Source organism: Danio rerio, chromosome 22, assembly GCF_049306965.1.
Source record: "Danio rerio strain Tuebingen ecotype United States chromosome 22, GRCz12tu, whole genome shotgun sequence".
NCBI lineage: Eukaryota > Metazoa > Chordata > Actinopteri > Cypriniformes > Danionidae > Danio > Danio rerio.
The window spans coordinates 32,126,185-32,147,282 of NC_133197.1; the positions used below are offsets into that span (position 1 = coordinate 32,126,185).

General features: G+C 34.3%; 1 protein-coding gene across 30 annotated transcripts in view; it reads left to right on the forward strand.

Moving 5' to 3' along the window:
* add3a (adducin 3 (gamma) a) overlaps positions 1-21,098 on the forward strand; it is a 213,199-nt gene that overhangs the window by 185,759 nt on the left and 6,342 nt on the right. For 7 of the 30 annotated variants that reach the window (XM_073936559.1, XM_021469331.3, XM_068216303.2 and 4 more), the window contains 6 exon segments: positions 1,353-1,526; positions 7,471-7,722; positions 10,887-11,003; positions 13,123-13,206; positions 15,694-15,796; positions 17,908-17,988. In XM_073936559.1, coding sequence (XP_073792660.1) covers positions 1,353-1,526; positions 7,471-7,722; positions 10,887-11,003; positions 13,123-13,206; positions 15,694-15,796; positions 17,908-17,988 — 811 coding nt within the window. 30 annotated transcript variants of the gene reach the window in all.

The following is a 21,098-nucleotide window of genomic DNA, read 5'->3' on the forward strand; positions in this document are numbered from 1 at the left end:
AGTCACTTAAATCCCCTTTTATCCCCATTCTGATGCTCGGTTTGAACTGCAGCAGATCGTCTTGGCCATGTCTACATGCCTAAATGCATTGAGTTGCTGCCATGTGATTGGTTGGTTAGAAATTTGCGTTAATGAGCAGTTGAGCACTAATGTACCTAATAAAGTGGCCAGTGAGTGTATAATTATTAAACAACAGCATATAAAAAGGGTTAACAAGGGTTAAGACACAAATATTTAAACTTAAATTTTTTTTATTCATACTGCAAGAATAAATGACACTGACACTGTTAACTTAACAGTTAATCATCTTAATTGCTATTAAGTTATCCTGAGCTGATATTTCATGTCGTTCTGATGTTTAATTATTTTCATTTTGCATTAATTTCTATTGCATTTTAAACCATGTTGATTGTGTAAAAGCAGCAGAATAAAAACCACAACAGTGTTTCTTCTAGGATTTTTTCCAGCTGTGACGGCAGGCCTTTTTTACACAGATCTACCAACTACCTGTGGCGTTATTTCAATGACAAATGTCGTGAGCGCAGTATTACAAGTCGAGATCGCATTTGTGTAAAAGCCTACAAGCATGCGAATCTCTTTGCTTGCTTGTCGATTTCCTCTGCTCGTGCACAAAACTTCTTGCACGCCCCCTTTAAATATACGCTGCTCAAGCGCAGATCTTCTTGTGCCCTCTCAAATAAACACAGCTGAAGTGCAATTTAGAGCATTTATGTAACAAATATGTCTCCAACATTTATTAGATTTGCTAGGAATATTTATGAATGTCTCCAATAGACCTACAGAGTGGTATTAATGTATCCAGAAGTAAAGTGAAATGGCTATATGTAGTGTTTGCTGGCCTCACGAATCACACACCTGCCTGTCAGTCAGTCAGTCAGTCAGTCAGTCAGTCAGTCAGTCAGTCAGTCAGTCAGTCAGTCAGTCAGTCAGCATTTCACCTTAAAGTGTTAAACAAATAAAGCACAGCACTACTACAGTTACAGAAAAATCTGCGCTGTTAAACATGACTGAATGTTTTGAGAGAAAAGCTGTAATGTAGCCATGGCGGGATCAATTTTGGCATGGCGCCCCTCCATGGAAAAAGTAATGTAGCGGAAACCATGCATAATAAACAGAGTAAAAGCCATAATACACTTAAAAAAACAGCCATAAAAAACTGAAACAAAGTATAAGTCATAATGTTTTAAATTCTGGTACATTCCAGGAATTCAAATTGGTAGGAGAGTTGTGTAGTTCTAGTAAATTGAGTTCTGTTCAGTTTAGTATTCAGTTAAGTATAAAACTTTAAACAAAGTATAATTTGTCTAAAAATGTCCTTGTTTTTTTTCTAGGTGAATGCGTTCTCCTGTGCTGGAGGAATGGAGAACCTGATCGTGTTGGATCTGGAGAAGTTTAAAGCTCGTACGCAGGGAGTGGCACAAGTTGGAGTCAACATGGGCTCTCAGCAGAAGTGGAGGTTGGGAGAGCTGGAGTTTGAGTCACTCATGAGGATGCTGGACAACCTGGTATGTATTGACTTAAGATCAAGTACTCTATTCATGATCCTGACTATGAGTTCCATATCTAGTAATCTATAATGACAGACAACGGAGTAGTGAAAACAAAACAAAAAGTTACTCACATTTGTGAGGTGCAGAACTACTGTTTGATTCAATAGAGTCAGCACAACGCCGTCTACTTCTGGAAGTACAGTATCAAACTGAGCCTTGTTTGAAAACACCTGTAAAATTAATTGGAAAAAGAACTAAGTTCTTACTGCCAAGTCTTTTTGCAACGTCCTGTTGTCTACATAGGTCTGCATTTGACTTTTTTTGTGTTTTAATTACTACAAAGTAAATCAGTGGGCAGAGCTAAACAGGCAATGATGTACAAGTAGGCATTGATCTTCTAAGGAGGCGGGGTTTGAACACTAATACATAATGAAGTCAGATTTGCATCTATATACACTGTTTTGAGTCAAGTTGAGCTTCATTGTAATTTCACTGCATGGGTGGACATCCAGTTAAACGAATTGTTGTGTCTCACATGTTTCAAGTTCTTTTGTTGTAAACATAGTTGAGTGATACAGTGTTTCTCGAATCTATCATGCCCATGAACATTCGCAAACCCTATCGCAAACTTGTGTGATTGGACCTCCATTTCTAGACATGTAGTTTGTTCCTGGCTGTGTTCTGTGTTATCCCCTATGCCCTTTTCCTTTCAGACACTTCACCATCCATTCTGAATTATTATAAAGCTTAATGTTGTCTTGCTTATAATTTGCTTTGAACGTTTTAAAACAGTTCAGTTTTAACAATTTTCAGATTGACAATTATGCTTCTTTAATAGGGTGTCCACGGGATTTTTAGTTGCAAAAACAAAACCTCTGACTCTAAAAATTCTTAAATTTACTGAAATGTTGTGTTGTAGGTTTTAAGTCATTATTTTATATCCATTTAAAGTTACCCAATCAGGCCGACACCCATCCTATTACCAACAATAGAATCATCTTAATAGAACTTTTCTTTTTTGACTTAACTTTAACTTATATTTATGGGTTAATTGGTTTGGTATAGGTTAATTATCTTCCTCACATTAACATTTGTTTAAAAGTTCTCCATGTATTTGCATCTTACTGGTGGAATAACATACAGTTTATTTATTTATAGATTTTAAAACCTACCTATTGTTTTTGTTGAATCAAATGCATCTATACAACTACATTTTCATTAGAATTGTATTTATTATTTTCAATGGCCTTAAAAGATCTTCAAAAGTCTTAAATTTGACTTGATGAAACCTGCAACAACCCAGAGTCTTTTATGCTCCAAAATCTTTTATGCCATTTTGAACACAGATGAGGCTCATGAAGAACAGTGACTTTTCTATTTCTATATGAGCAATATCACACTCGTAGCAGTGCAATGTGGTTGTATATCGATATCGGTGGGATGCTTAGTGTCCCACCAGTGATGTTAAACAGTCACATTGCAGTGCTACGAGTGTGATATTTTGTTTATACAACAGTTAAATGGCATAACTGTGTATATAAAAAAGAAAATCTAACACTGAGAGTCTAAAAACTCTTTTGTATGAGGAACTACATTCTTTCGGCATTCATTCACATCTGCAGCTGACCATCAGAACAGCAGAAACCATTGCTAATTCACAAGTCATTTTAGAGTTTGTATTTGAATGATTTTCTAGCATAATATCTAAAGTGCTGACAAAAATTTTGCTCACATTTTAGGATTATAAAACTGAGCAGCAAGAAAGGTCATCGGTCTACAGAGATTCCCCTTTATTTCTATGTTTTAATCAGGATATCACAATAATCAACCTTAAAAAAGCCAAAGCAAACATTACCAGTTTCTGTGGCATAAATACAGCCATACAAATACAAAAGTGAGCGAGATCGAATTAAAATGTCAGTTACCTGATTTATATTGATTTGCTGTAGTTTGAACCTTGCGCTGAGAAAATGCTATTTTTCTTACCTAAGGACTTATCCTTTGTTGCCATTTTGTGGTGGAACATCACCCAGCACTTTATTTGGTCAGCTCACACAGGCTGATGGCGGCCGATGCTCCGAATACATTGCTCAGAAATTATAAATATTTCAAAATAGGCACTATTCTCATAAATAAACTGCATAGTTGCCATCTAAACAACTACATTCTTGCCTAAAAAAGCCTCAAAGGTACATTATGTTGACCAACAGCAGCAATATTTGTCAAACTGTACAGTGTTTTCTGCTTGTTGCTGTATGTGGGCAAAGTAATACAGAAGGGTGAAGAGGCAGTACGAGTACTGTTATTTGCAGAATATCACACGGCTATCAACCAATCAGATTCAAGCACCAGACAGAACTGTTGTAGAAATATATGTGATGAATAGTGATCTTAACATTTGCACTAGTTGTGTATCAAATTCATTGTTGTATTATTTAGAAAAGTCTGCATCTCTAAACATCTTAATACAATATTAATCATTTCAATTAAAATAAATAAATAAATAAAAGAAACAGAAACTGCTCTGGTGGTTATTAAAAGCATGTGGCATCAAGCCAAAATAAGTCTACTAAAAGTGAAAGTGAAACTACTCTCATTCACAAAAATTCACAAACTGCAAATGTGTGATGCTTATACAGAATTCGCATTGGAATATATAAATCACAGCACATTTTGTATGACATAATGTATACAGTCTGCTATTACACAGATAAAGTGGACGAGTGTATTTGAACCCCAAGCAAAAAAAAGTGTGCTGACAAAAAAAAAAGACTGCTAAGTGACTGCTTTACTACTAGTCCAACTGTGTTTGAGGGGAACAGTCACAGCGAAGAAACTGGAAAATCGCTTCGTTCTTCATCTTTTTTTATTATTTTCCACCCCTTCCTCTCCTATTAGGCAGACAAAAGCTGACAGATGTAAAGAGAAACAAAGTGCCAGAGCGATCCTCTCTTCTCAGTGTCCGTCTCTTTCTCCAGCTGTGCAGACTGCGCTGTTTTTCTCTCTGTCCGTGAGAGAGGAATGCAGGCATGTGGAAAGTGTGTTTTCTCAGCCGCGGAGACGAATAGAGTGATGTGGAAGATGATAATGATATGGTGTGTCGCTCAGAGAGCCGCCGCCGTCCGCTTCCACTGAACCCTGCTTCTCCTTGACTCTTTCTGGATGCTCTTACATAATGTGCTGGAAATGCAGACGGAGATTTAAAGACGGTGCCGTTGATAGTTGCCGATTCGTGCACATTCTGCAAACTGCCTGTTTCTAAGCTTGTTAGAGTTATATAAAAATATTTCACATTTTATTATAACGGTAATCCAGGTTATGACTAGTATTAAACCTAGGGCTTGACATTAACTTTTTTTCATCACCAGCCACTGTGGCTAGTAGTTTTCCAATGTTACTAACCACTTGCCATTTTCACTAGGGATGTCCCGATACAATGTTTTAACTTCCGATACGATACTGATATTGCAACCTTCAGTACGAACCGATACAAATCCGATACGATAATTAGCACAAATCATGAATACTTTATTTTTACCTATTTCGTTGAGTGGAATGCATGAACGGCTAGATCAAACTGAAAACAAAAGTCAGCAACAGTAAGTATGGGAAAAAAACGACCAATTTATTAACTACTGGTTGCATAATTGTAAAGCTTTTACATTAGAATATAGAAAAAAAGAATTAAAGAATAAATATTAAGACCCTAAAAAATATCTTAATTGAATAAACAAAAATATATTTTTTTAAAGTGCAAAATACTAATTAAAGGTCACTTCATTTATTATTTTTTTCCATCAGCAAATGGTAGAAAAAGCTGAGAGCAGGAACATAAGAAAAAAATATAAAATTATAATAATATAATTATAATTATATAATTATATTTAATTATAAAATAATATCTGTCACACCAGGCAGCAGAAATAGGGAGTTATTGTTATAAGTTATTGTTAAATAATTAATAAAAATGTGGACCTACTTCCGATATCAGTATTGAATCGGGACATCCCTAATTTTCACTAGCCACAATTTGGTTGTCGGGTAAATATATTTTACATGCATAAATTTGACTTTTGCATGGTAAAATTCTTTGATTAAGATTTTGTTATGTCCACATGCCTCATCATTTATTTAACTTTTTTGTTGTGTGTTGAGTATAATCTTGCTCAATGATCAACTATGTTTCATAGTGTGGCATTGCAATTATTTCTCATTTTAGATGACTTTTCAAGGCTCAACACGAAGAATTTACCTTTTTTTCTGGCCACAGCAAACTAATTATTTCCTTGTCACAAATTTTAAATGTGTCAAAACAAAGAAAATATAGCCGTAAACACACTGTTTATTTAACAAAAATGTTTTTTAAAAAACTATTTACATTTTAAAAAATCATTGTCGTATATCTAATGTGGCAATATTTAAACCATTAATAAAAAAATCTTTAAGCAAATGAAATGTGCGATAATGAGGAGGATCACACACACACGGTTAACGTTAACCCCTTTAATAATCTGTTTTTTAGAATCTCGAGCTCTCTAAAGTAGCAGGACTGTGGGTGCACACATCACATTTGTTTCCAGTCTATTTCAAAGAAAGCAATATGTATAGTAGTTTATAGAATATAACTATTCTAATTGTAATATATACTGACATGTTTTAGATTGGGTTTTGTTTATTTTAAAATGATAGCATTATTATATTTTAAGCTCTGTAAGAAATTAGTTCTGGAATCTAGTTTTTACAGGTCTGCATTACAGGATCTGCATTCACGGAAATCCACAGATTATTTAGGCTATTATTGAGTATTTTTGTACTTATATAAACGTGTGTAAATATATATGTATTCAGTATATACATTCATTTCAGTGATATAATTGAGTAACAGGCAAATGATTATATGATTTTAGACAGGACAGTTCGTAACATGTTTTAGATAATCGTTCTGTTTATTTTTAAATAATATTATTGTATATTTAAGCTCTGTAAGGAATAAATTATTATGTATTAATCAAATTTAAAATTAATATTTGATTGTCCTTACTCTTACTAGATTTTTATTTTTTTTGTAATTTTTATTATATAAATATATAAAGAAAACAGTAATTCCTTAGTTACTTTAATTTGGGTTTAATTTGAATTTTTCCTTTTTTATCTTTACAATTATCACTATTAGATTTTTTTAACATATTTGTATTTATAGAATTTAATACTTATTTTAACAATATAAATAGTAAGAGTAGGTGTTGTTATAGGAAGTACGTTTTTCTTGTTTGTTTACACTTGATAGTTTTTTTTTTTTTTTTTTATGACCGGAAGTAAATGTAATATTTATTGTATTATTATTGTTGCAATTATTAGTAGTATTAGTATTATATATTTTAATGAAACATCATTTATAATATTTGTTTTTATTAAGTTTAGTGCACATTTATAGCTTTTTTTTATACTTCTTTTTCTATAAATTTGGTTTGTATTTTGTCAGTCATTTCTCTCTTTTTGTATTTAATTCATTGTTGTTGTTGCTTTTATTGTTATTGACCTTATTATTCACGGATGAGCAGGCGCAGACATTGGAACCTTTTTGTGTCAAGACTTCCGATCTCATTCACTTCCATTGATTTTTAGACTTTAAAAATGGCTCGTTATGCTGCTTGATGTTGCAAACTGATGCTATCCTATTATATCATTCTACTTTTTATGTGTACTCATGAACACACTTCTTTGTCACTCATTCATTGATGAGTGAACCAGAAGTTCTAAAACAAGTGCACTTCCGCATTGCAGAATTAAGTCAATAGGACAGTAGCTTGACAGGAATCAAAGTTGGAAAGAGAGAGGTGGGGGGTGGATCAAGGAAATTTCATAAGCCAGGTCTTGAACGCGGGAACCAAAAGTGCAATGCTGCTATATGTTAATCTTGTGTTTTATAGACGTGTGTGTTTTTTTTCCCGTCTTCCAGGGATACAGGACTGGCTACACATACCGGCACCCCATCGTGCGGGAGAAACCCCGACACAAGAGCGAAGTGGAGATTCCTGCAACAGTGACGGCCTTCATGTTCGATGAGGATGACGCTCCACGCTTCCCTCTAAAGCTCCTGCAGCAGCGGCAGCAGAGAGAGAAAACACGCTGGCTCAACTCTCCAAACTGCTACATGAAGGTGAACGTGGCGGACGGCGCCAGCGAAGAGAACCGACGCACCAAGACCACGGTGAGACTGAGACTAAAATGATGTTTTCGTGAATCTAGTTTTTACAAGCCTGCATGTTACATTGGCATTGGTGATATCTTGAACCACACAGAATCTGAGACTATTATTGAGGCTGTTTATTTACATGTGTAAATATATATTTATTCAGTATTTATATTCATTTCAGTAATATTATTGAATAGTAGGTAAATGTTTATATGATTTATTTACTGTAGAGTATGTAAAGAAATATCATATATTAACTTGTTATATGAAAAGCTTGCTTTGTTTGCCAAACAAGTGGTTCTGATTGGATTTGCATTGTAAATTTTAAATAAGTTTAAAGCTGTTTTTTATTTTATTTCATGTGTTAAGGTTTTAGTTACTAGACTCCTAAAATCCTTCCACATGAATCCGCAGATTTTTTTCAAAATTCTGTGCAGGGATAGCAATAATTGTCCACAGATTCTGTCAGGCACTGCTGCTATCAATTATTCATTTTCCTTCGGCTTAGTCTCTTATTTATGAGGGGTTGCCACGGTGGAGTGAACTGCCAACTATTCGGGCAAATGTTTTAGGCAGTGGGATTTCCTTTTAGCCACAACTCATTACTGGGAAAACTGCTGATATCTTGTTGTTTAATAAACCGGCAAAAATTCTCCTCACTATAAGAATTAGTTTTACCACAATATAGTTATAAACTTTGAATCTGAATCTGTCTGTGCAATCTATCAATATACAAAACAGTTTTGTGTTTGCATGAGTCTGTTTACAGAGATTACACAAATTTACTGATATACTTGAACTCTAAATTCACTTCATGTTCTTAGTCGAGTGTTTAAAGTCACTTCACATTATGACCAGACATTTTTCACAGCACAGAATAAGGAAGAAATCATGCTATTTTTTGTTCTATTTTGTATTCTAGACTGAAATAAAGGCTGGGTCGATTAGCATTGCATTATAAAAAATACTTTTATTATTAATATAAAAACTCCCAGGATGGTTTGAAAGACAGATAAAACAATATAATAATATAATATTCAATATATATGTCTTCTTTTTGGATATTTTTACTTCTGTGATGCCTATGTGGAGTTAATGTGTGTATTTACTGCCTAGCCCCAGTATGAATGAAACAGAAACTGCATTAAGTGTGTGCTCAGAACACACTGTTTCTTAACTTTTAGTGGATACATATGAATTGTCATCATTGATATTGTTACGTTGTTAAAAGAAACTTGGCTGCTATAAATGTTTAAGTTCAATCAAATTAAAACTAAACCAAATTCGTCATTTCTACTTGCATCAATTAAACAAATAAAATATATTTATTGATATAAATAAATACATTTGAAACTGTTAAATGTACTAAAAGAAGTTAAAGTAACGTAAAAGCATTTGTTGTCGTGTCTTTTTGATCATGTATTATTTGTTTATTTATTACACTGTATCGCAATAAATACAGAAAATACTGTGAGATAGTATTAGGTCCTCATCGGCCATCCCTAATGCTGAAAGAAAGAGGATCTCTAAAATAGTAAATCTGTCATGTCAGACAGTCGTCTGGTGTATTTTTGCGTAGGAGCAAGAATGTGGTTATTTCCTGAGCATACCTGACAGTCTCGGTGAAGAAGATATGAGCTCATATTTCTGTCCTCACAGATACACTTTAAAAGCCTCATAACTTCTGTCAGTTTACTGGAGAACGACGCTCTGTTAAGGACTCTGACGCCAAATAAACAGTTTTTTGCTGCCCTCTAGTGGACGTGACGTTTGCATTACACTTTTGAGCTCTGAAATATTTATGGATTCCTTTCTTGCTTTGTATTTTTTTTTACTTTTATTTTTATTTAATTTAGCAATTTTAAAATACAAAAAAGACTAAAATAAATAAAGAAAGAACAGAACAAACAGGTCACATTTTAATAGTTGTGTTAAATTTTTTGTAATCAAAAAACATTTACTAATATCTAAATATTATTAAAATCTTTATCAATAAATACTATGTAATGTCAGCAAAATCTTACATAGAAATTGTTTTAGATGGAATTATTAATGTAATAACATTTTTTCTTTTAAATGAAGTGTCATTTGGTATAAATTATTTCAATAAGTTTTAATAATCAAGAACGCATGTCTGCTTAATTCAATTCATAATATGTGTAAGCAGTTATTACATTTTATTTATAGATGTGTAAAGTCAAAAGGTCTAGATCAGAGATGCCCAAAGTTGGCCCATGATAACCTTTCATTTGGTCCGCCATCTGAAAAGAGGGAGAATGATGGGGATGGTTTAGGTATTGTCGTTTCAAATTTAATGTAATCTGTTATTTGTTTGTTTTAATTGTTAAGCTACAAAGAAATCTAGCTGAAATTAAATGTTTCAATTTAAATGCTGTAATTTAGTTTAAAATGTGCATACTGTCACTCTATATAGAGGACAATGCAGAGACTTTGGTGAGCCAATCAAGGCAAAGGCAGATTCTGCTTGACTAAGTTAATGTATTCAGCGCTGAACTCTACTGTGTTGTAAATGTGATTGCTTATGTCTTTATTCCAAGTTATAATTAAAAAGTTATAATGGATTAGTTAATATAATTTAAATTTATGTTTTCTATTCATTTTTAAATGTTATGAATCAATTAAGAAATTACTTATGGCAAATTTAATGAAAAATAGTTTAGTAAATTTATCTTTAGCCCAATGCTGTCAATGATATTTAGTTTTGTCCCTTTGTACGAAAACATTTGGGCATTCTGGTCTAGATAAAAATCTATCTTTACATATTTTATTTAATTTTATTTAATTTTTTTAAATTATTAATAGTAAAAATAAAAAAAACTGATTCATAGAGTGCATTAGTCTCTTTCCTGTCTTCCAAACATGCTAGTTTAGGAAGCTTTTTCTCCCTATTGCAATTTGAACATGCAGTCTTGGTTGAAGTGCTATAAGCCATGAACAAATCAACCTGTTATGATGTCATTTACAACATCACAAACTTTGATGAAAATATGCAAACGTGAGACCAAAAGATAACAGTACAAGACGGAACTACAATCCCATGAAGCATTGAGAATTTTATTCCAAATAAAAACACATTGTTTTCACTGCGAATTGATTGGTGGAACGTTCTTTCCAGTGCCATGATGATGCGTGATGGTGTTTCATTCTTATCTTTCCAGTGGATGAAGTCTGATGATGGGGGAAATGCTAGCGGGACTCCGATCCGTATTGAAGATCCCAACCAGTTTGTCCCTCTGAACACAAACCCCAGTGAAGTCCTGCAGAAGAGAAATAAGGTCAGCTTTGCATGCAAACAGACATAAAAGTAGTATTACGTAAATATCCACACTGCGCTGAATGACACATATCATCATCCATATTTTGATGTTGGATTTTCTCAAAAATATATTTAAAACATTAAAATTGATACTTTTTGTTGCATTTAAATTAGTCTTGGGTGGTATCAGATACCTCGGTATCTGATATTACCGTGCATAATAAAAAAAATTATGACATAAGGCTCAGACAGCATCACCAAACTGTTGGCTTGTGCCTAAACCATTTAGAAACTGAATACCGTATATGCTACCTTACGTTCGCGGTCACCTGTTTGTCTTGTTCGTATTAGAGATCTGCGCGGAACGCTCTTCCTCTTTTTCATTCACACACACACACACACACACACAAACACACACAAAGAGACAGCACCAATTAACACACAGCATCACGCTTTCTGTCATTCACACACACACACACACACATAAACAGCATCCCACCCGTGCTCGCTCGGTAGCGATATTGTTAGACCGCGCGCCCGCTCCATTTCAAATTACTCCAGAGTTACCGACCACTCCCACGCTTTATTTGGAAATTTATTCCCGCAACGCAGGAAATCTGGTTAAGTCCCGCGGGAATGCAGACCTCTATTTCGTATTTACCACGTCTCCCTTCTCATTCGGTTGAAACCGGAAATACTGCCAAACTGCAGGTCACTTGGTGCGCGACTCGCCATCTCACCACTCTCTCTCTCCTCCACACTGTCTCATGATGACAATCACGCATATGCATTTGTAGGCATTAAATAAATAATATTTATCATTTTAATACTTGTCTCCTATTTAAGTGCATTGTTTTTTATGATGGTATAACCGACACTTGCTATTTTCAGATCCCACGGTATACCATATTACCGTATTACCACCCAAGCCTAATTTAAATACTTAATTTGCATTTACAGTGACTTTTATCAGTTACATTTTTTTTCTGATAAAGCCATTTTAAAATGTAAAATGAAAACGCAAAATAAAGACCAATTCAGACTATTAATAAAAACGCTACAATAATTTCTTGGTGATATTACAAACAATCCTGCATTAAATAAACAATTAATTTTAAGGACAATTTAAATAAAAGCAAAGGATAATATTATAGTCATTCATGTAAAAATTGGAGCTCAGATTGGATACTGTTGTTTTGGGTTTACTTTATGATGAAAGAATGCGTTTGAGCAACTGTTTACATTCCAAGATCTCTTATGCACCACTTTGTTAGAAACACTTTTATGTTTCTGGTTGTACAGATAGCTCTTTTATATATTTGTATACTTTGTACTTTTTCTCTACAGCCACATATTCTATATGGAAAGTTCTATTTCTTCATATTTTACACTACCTGACAAAAGTCTTGTTGTCAACCCCAGTTGTAAGAGCAACAAATAAATACTTGTAGTTGATCGTTTGAAAAAGTGGCAGAAAGTCGATTTTTCATATGAATCATCTATTGACCTGCATCCAAAACATTATTGAGCATGTCTGGGGTAAAATGAAGGAGGAGGCATTAAAGATGAATCCAAAGTATCTTAATAAACTCTTTTGTCTAAGCAAAGTCAGACCTTACTGTCCTAATTAAAAAAATATTTTAAAAAAAACAGGCATGATCATACTTTATTTTGGTAAAATAAGTGTAATCTGGAGGCCTTTGCCTATTATGTAACCCACTTCTGATACCAAATGATCAGCTAGAAGTTATTATTTGTTGTTCCTAAAACTTGGATAGAGGTAAAGACTTTTGTCAGGTAGTGTGGATTCTCTTGTTATTATTATATTATTTTGCTATTGTTGTTACTATTTTAAGTTTGTGAGTGGTCGTGTATACTGTGTATAACTGTATGTGACTAATTAAATTTAAATTTGATATGAATTTGCTACAGTAGCATGGCACACATAAACTCAAAACACTGGAAAACAAATTCCACACAGTGAGCATGGAAATATAGTGTTTCATAGACAGAACACAAAATAATAACTCGATAACTCGACCCAAATGCACAAATCAGACTTTTGGATTAACTGTCTTATTTCACATTTTCTTCAATGACAATGGGATTTAAGAAGCGTTTTCTTTTCTGTTCCCCAGATTCGTGAACAGAACCGCTTTGATGTAATGACAGCAGGACCGCAGTCTCAGAAGCTGGCAGGGATTGTGGTGGAGAGACCTCCGGTGAGTCACAACTCTGTTTATTATTATCAATCTCAAGCTGGTCATAGACTGCACAGACAGCCTTGTCACTAGGGGGCGCCAGATCCTCTCAGACTTTTAAACTGTGTCTGAGGATCAGCCTCTTTCTAATAGAGAAATCAGCATCAGTCTGTAGATAAAGATTGTAAAGCAGGGTCTTATGAAGCTCTGTTTTTCTCTTTAAGGGACAGTCGCCTGTTCAGGTAAACTCCCAGGGTGTTTTTGTATGTCGTTATCTCACATTTTTCAGTTTTCAGTAGTCTGCATGAAGTGACTGTAGTTTTGGATTTGCAGTGTCTACGCTTCACATTTTTTGTTTTGTTGATATTAGCAGATACGTTTTTTTATAATGTTGATCAAAGATGAATCACATCTGAATTAAAAGTTTGTTTTGACACAATATGTGTGTATATATTTTGTATAGTGGAAGGCAATAAGTATTGAACACGTCACCATTTTTGCCAGAAAACATTTCTAAAGGTGCTGTTGACTTGAATTTTTCACATTTGGTAACAACCAAAGAAATCCATATATGCAAAGAAAACAAATTAAATTAGTTTACAAATAATGTTATGCGGTGAAATGAAATGACACAGGTAAAAATATTGAACACATGAAGAAAGGGAAGTGTAGAAAGACAGTGAATGCCCAGACAGCAGCTGAAATCTCTCAGTAGCTCTTCAGCGACCCTCTGCCCTTTGTAATTGTAAATTGGTATTAGTTGCATCAGTCTAACATCTACATTAGCAGAAGGATATGATAAAACCAGAGTGGACATTTCAGCAAGACAATAGCCCCTTTCACACAGTGAGACCGTTAAATATCCAGAAATGTTTTCCGGAAAAGACCATTTACACATCCAATCCAAAATACTGGTAAATTCTGACATCAATATCCAGAAATGAGCTCTACACAGCTACGCTTGTATTTGTAAACATAGAAGGGGTCGGGCTTTTCTTAATAGTTTCACTTTTATTTAGCATTCATGCAGCTGCTTTGTGAGACATCTAAAGGCAGAAACGTGAACCGCAGCTCAATGTGTACACACTTGACTACATTACAAATTATGTGGACAGATAAGAGTTGTAAACAACTTATTTGAAAACATATGGAGGAACACTTTCATAAAATATGTGTGGGTGCTAGCGCTCAGCGGCTCTTTCTCGTTCACACGCAACTGAAGCAGAGCTTGAAGGTAAAAAACAGCAGGTTTATCATAAGCATTACATCCATATTTGTTTACATAGTTGGCATTAAGAAGGAACATAGAAATTTTATCTAACATCAAGCAGCTAAATGGGTCTGGAAAAATATTCAAAGGCTTTTATTTTTGTAAACTGCGTGAACATGAATGCGTCTGAGTGTTCTGATTGGCTAAAGTAGACATCTCACATCAAGACGTGAACGCACTCTTTCTGGCGATCTTCCTTCTGCGTTCACACAGCGTTGCATTGCAGCAAATTACAGGTAATGTTACAACTTCTCTTACCGGAAAATAGCTGGAACGAATTTACCGATATTTTCAAAAAGGGTCTGTTCACACATACAGACCTTTCAGGAAAATTGCTGGTAATTTTCCATAAAGGTCTGTATGTGTAAAAGAGGCTAATGATCCAAAACACAGCCAAGGACACTCTCAAATGCTTTCAGAGAAAGAAAATAAAGCTGTAGAATGGCCCAGCCAATCACCTGAGCTGAATCCAATCGAAAAAAAAAATTTAAAGATCAGATTCGATAGACGAGACCCACAGAACCATCAAGATTTTCACACTGTTGAAGTCTGTGAAAAACTCACACCTGAGCAATGCATGTGACTTCATTCTCCATATGAGAGGCATATTTAAGCTGCCATCACCAAAAAAAAAAAAATTATTTAAAGTATTAAATACATTTCAGTAGTTCAGTACTTTCTCTTGTGTCAATTCATTTTTATTACACACAACTCATTTTTCAGATTTTTCTTGTTTTATTTTTATGTTTGTATTGTTTGGGTTTTTACCAAAATCTGATTCAATTTCATGTCAACAGCTCCTTTAGAATTATTATTCCCAGGAAAAAAAAACATGTTTTCAAACAAGTGTTCAGTAATTATTCTCCCTGCTGTACATGTATTATGTATATGATATACACATGCATATAAACGAAACTATAAAAAACAATATTGTTACATAGCCATTTGTATTATATACATATATATTTTTAATGTCTAAACATTAATAAACATTTTCTTAAATCAATGCATGCATGTGTATTTATATATCCATAATAAATATACACAACTCACACACACATGGATATTGTCAAAAAAAACTTTTTATTTAATGTTTGCCCAACACTAGTATTTTCTGCAGTCATTAACATGTCTGATGGTCTGTATGTTTTTGTCATTGTTATGCTTCATATCATTACCGATGTGTGGTTCTGGTGTCTTATTTGGTATCTCTGCTCTGCCCACACACACATTTGCAGCCATACATGGGAAATGATGAGGAGGAGACAGGGCCACTTCCTCCAAACCCCTTCAGCGAGCTGAACGAGAAAGAGGAGCATCAGCGGAGACTCCGAATAGACGGTAAAACATCATCACGTGTCCCTCATACACTCACTTTACACTAATATTTAAATGTGATGGTAAAGACAACGAGACAATTGATGTTTCATCCGTCATCCATTCAATTGATGGATGACAGACAGATAATAGCTGGAAGAATGACATGAATCCATGACAGATAGATTGATAGATGGATAAATAAATAAATGAATGGCAGATAAAGATGGATGGATGACAGATTGAAATAGATAGATGGATAAATAGATGATTGACAGAAATGGAAGGATGACAGACAGACAGAGACGGACTGACGGATGGATGGATGGATGGATGGATGGATGGATGGATGGATGGATGGTAGATAGACATGGGTGGATGGATGGATGGATGGATGGATGGATGGATGGATGGATGGATGGAAAGATGAATGACAGACATGTATGGATGGATAGATGACAGATATTTAGATAAATGGATGGATAATTAGAGGGATGTTTGAATGATGGATAGAAATGGATGGATGGATGGATGGATGGATCCACGGATGGATGACAGATATTGATGGATGACAGACATTTGGATGGATGGAAAGATATACAGATGGATGGATGGCTGAATAAATATATGGATGGATGGTTACAGAGATGGATGAATGACAGTTATGGGTGGGTGCATGGTTAATGAGATGGGTGAAAAAATGGATGAATGACAGGGATGGATGGATGGATGGATAAATAGATGGATGAATGACAGTTATGAATGGGTGCATGGTTAGAGAGATGGATGAATGAATGACAATTGGATGGATGACAGATAGACATAGATATTTAGATGGATGGTTAGAGAGATGGACAGATGGCAGATGGGCATAGATACATGGATGGATGAATAAATGAATGGATGGATGGTTAGAGAGATGGATGGATGACAGATAGACATTGATTAATGACAGACAGACATGGATGGATAGATGACAGACAGATATTTATATGGATGGATGACAGAGAGACATAGATGGATGAATGGATGGATAGATAATTGAATGACAGATATAGAAGGATGGGTGGAATGTTAGAGAGATGGATGGAATACAGATAGACGTATAGATAGATGGATGGCTGGAATGAATAAATCAATTAATGGATGGATGGATGGATGGATGAATGGCAGATAGACAGATGAATGGGTGGTTAGAGAGATGGATGGATGAATGACAGATATGGATGGATGGATGGATGGATGGTTAGAGAGATGGATGGATGACAGGTAGACATGGATGAATGAATGACAGGTAGACAGATATTCAGTTGGATTGATTTTTAGAAGGATGGATGAAAGATGGATGGATGGATGGATGGATGGATGGATGGATGGATGGATGGATGGATGGATGGATGGATGGATAGATAGATAGATAGATAGATAGATAGATAGATAGATAGATAGATAGATAGATAGATAGATAGATAGATAGATAGATAGATAGATAGATAATTGACAGAGCTAGACAGATGGATGATGGTTAGAGATAGATGAATGACAGACATGGATGAATGAATGACAGATGTGGACGGATGGTTAATTGGATGGATGGAAGACAGATAGACAGATATTCAGATGGATTGATGGTTAGAATGAATGGATGACCGATAGACATGGATGAATGATTGACGGATGTGGATTGATGGTTAGAAAGATGGATGAATGGATGAATAAATAAATAGATGAATGACAGAGATTGATTGATGGATTGATGGATGGATGGATGGTTAGAGAGATAGATGGATGACATATGGATGGATGATTAATGATGGCAGATATTTAGATGGACAGACAGACAGATAGTCAGATTAATGTGGTCTTGGTGAGAATATAGACTTGTTCTCGTCCTTCAACTCTTCCACACCGCTGCAAACTAATAAGCCCAGAGCATGTTGTCTGTTCAACACACCTCACTTCCTGTTGTGAATGCGCCAGTCAATGCTAATGCTGTTTCTCCTCTAAGTGTGAGCTCCACTGAACTAACATGAGAAACACACACAGAGTGTATTGTGTGAATGTGCTGCATGTTCACTGTGTGCTTCTCTAACTGTGTGTCTCCTGTTCACTAACCTCACGCTGCCCGACTCCAGCAGATGAAGAGCAGCTCACGTCAGACGACGCTTCCACGCTCTCTCAGTCTGTGTCTCCACAACACACTCCAGCCAAAGAAGGTAGAAGAGAGTCTGTGTGTGTGTTATTCAGCTACAAGCATGCACATATGAACATTAACAGCACGTGCTCCACAACTAAATACATTGTTTAATTAAGGTTTATTTCTACAGGTTGATCCTGATCACTTTCATGCAGTTTGCTACTCAAACCAGTGTCATGGTTGTTTTATAGCATAGTTTCATGTTCACATTATGAATTTGTATGATCTCATAAGTAGGTGTTTGTGCAGTCTTGATTTTTCCATAATCAGTCAATCAATCAATCAATCAATCAATCAATCAATCAATCAATCAATCAATCAATCGTTATTTATACAGCACCTTACTCCCACAAAGGTAAATTTCTTGTTTTTACAAATTAATGTTAAAAATTAACTCATTTAGAAAATGTAAATGAGTTGATTTTCTGTGAGATCAGGTTAAATCTGGGTTTTAGTAAACATTTGTAATTAAGTAAGAAGTAAAGCTGAATAAAACTTCATTATATAAAAACTATATTATATTATATTATATCATATTATATTATATTATATTATATCATATTATATTATATTATATTATATTATTCATTGGTTTATTCATTTTCTTTTTTTGGCTTAGTCCCTTTATTAATCAGGGGTCGCCACAGGGGAATGAACCGGCAACTTATCCAGCATATGTTTTGGGCAGCGGATGCGCTTCCAGTCGCAACCCATCGCTGGGAAACATCCATACACACTCATTAACACACATACACTATGGACAATTTAGCCTACCCAATTCACCTGTACCGCATGTCTGGAAACCAGAGCACCTGGAAAAAACCCACGCAAACTCTTGCTGTGAGGCAACAGTGCTAACTTCTGAGCCACTGTGTCACCTATATTATATTATATTATATTATATTATATTATATTATATTATATTATATTATATAAAAGAATATAAATATTGAATTAAATATTGCTATATTCATTTTATGTTAAAGTGGAAAGACTCAAATGAAAGTTAATAAGCTGCCCTCACAACTAAATGAAGAAAGTACTGAAATGACTAAAGCTTAAAAATGAATAAAAGAACAAAAACATGTAACAAATGTAATAACATCTAAAAACAAATGAAAATAAAAAGTTACTTGAAAACAGACAGACTATTGTGTGAACTTTAAAAAAAATATAAAGTTACTAAATTAGACAAATTAAAACTTAAAAGTTTAAGCTAAAAGAATTGATTACACTGTTTAATTATAACTAATTAGTAAATACTACAGCTAAGAAGAAATCTAATAAAATAAATAGTTAGATGAGCACATTAAAATTAAAATTAAAAGATAAGCTTAATGCAAATAAAATCTGAATGTAAACATTTTTATATACACTGTATATGCATGTGTGTGTGTGTGTGTGTGTGTGTGTGTGTGTGTGTATACATATACATATACATATACACACACACGCACACACAGTGCTCAACATAAATGAGTACTCCCCATTTTAAAATTGAATATTTATATCCATTTCTCAGTGAAAGCACACTGTCTGTCAAATGTTTGGGGTCAGTACGATTTTAAAAATGTTTTAAAATCAGCTTCTCCTGCTCACCATGGCTGCATCATAATTGTTCAAAAGTAGTTTATAATTTAATTTAATCGTTTATTCCAGTGATTTTAATGATGAATTTTCAGCTTTATTACTTCAGTCTTCAGAGCCACATATCCTTCATATATCACTCTAATATTATTATTATTAACAGTAATAGTAATTAAAGCAATAATAGCCCCTTTCACACAGTGATACCGGTAAATATCCGGAAGATTTCCGGAACGACTTTACCGGTAAATTCAAAAAAGCGCTGTTCACACAGGCGATGACGTTACGGAACTTTTTCGGAAAAGAGCATTCACACATCCATCGCAAAATGCCGGTAAATTCTGACATCATTAACCAGAAATGACCTCTAAACTGCTGCGCTTGTGTTTGTAAACATTTGACTACATTACAAACTCTTTGGATAGATCAGTATTAAGTACAACTCCAATGAAAACATATAGAGGAACACTTTCGCATGTCGAGATGTTCATGATATGTGTGTGTGCTGCTGGCGCTCACGAGCACACGCAAAGCTTGAAGGTAAACAAACAACGGATTATCATAAACATTTTATCGATAATTATTTACACAGTTAGCATTAAGAAGGAACATAGAAACGTTATCTGCCAAACATCTAGCAGCTAAAGGTGTCTGGAAAAATATTCAAATGCTTTTATTCTCATAAACCGCGCGCACGTGAATGCGTCTGACTGTTCTGATTGGCTAAAGCAGGTGTCTCACGTCAGCACGTTCTAGACGTGGACGCGCTTTTTCCGACAATCTTCCTTCTGCATTCACACAGCGCAGCATTCCGGCAAATTACCGGTAATGTTACAACTTCTCTTTCCGGAAAATAGCCAGAACAAATTTACCGGTATTTTCAAAAAGGGCCTGTTCACACATACAACCTTTCCGGAAAATTGCAGGTAATTTTCTGGAAAGGTCTGTATGTGTGAAAGGGGCTATTGACTGGAGTAATAGTTTAATTTGAAACTACATACAATAAGAAAGCAGTTAGTAAGCATTTAACAATTAAAAAATTTTTTTTTACATTTAACAAATGGCGCCTTGATGAATAGAATCGAAAATAGAAATAGAAAATATAATAGAAAAATAATAATAATACAACATGAAGAAAATAAAAAAGTAGGTCATATATAGGTCATATAGGTCAAGTGAAGGTCATATATTTTGGTGAATTTAAATAAAACAGATTTATTAAATGAATATATTTATTAAAATAATATTTTAGTCACCAAGCATATTTAGAAATCGAAAGGTAATACACTTAAATTCATGCGAAATATTGAGGGGTTACAAACTACAACATTTAAACTACATTTTAGATTTTTTTTTTTTTTTTGTCTTAAATTTTGCTCTATTTAATTTTTTTATTTTATATTTTTCCCTTGCATATTAATTTAGGTGTGCTAATTTTGGACCGTTATCATAAGTTATTTTGTTAAATTAGCTCCAGATTTACCTTCAGTACTGACTAATCTTATGTATATGCACAAATATATTATTGTAAAGCTTCCTATA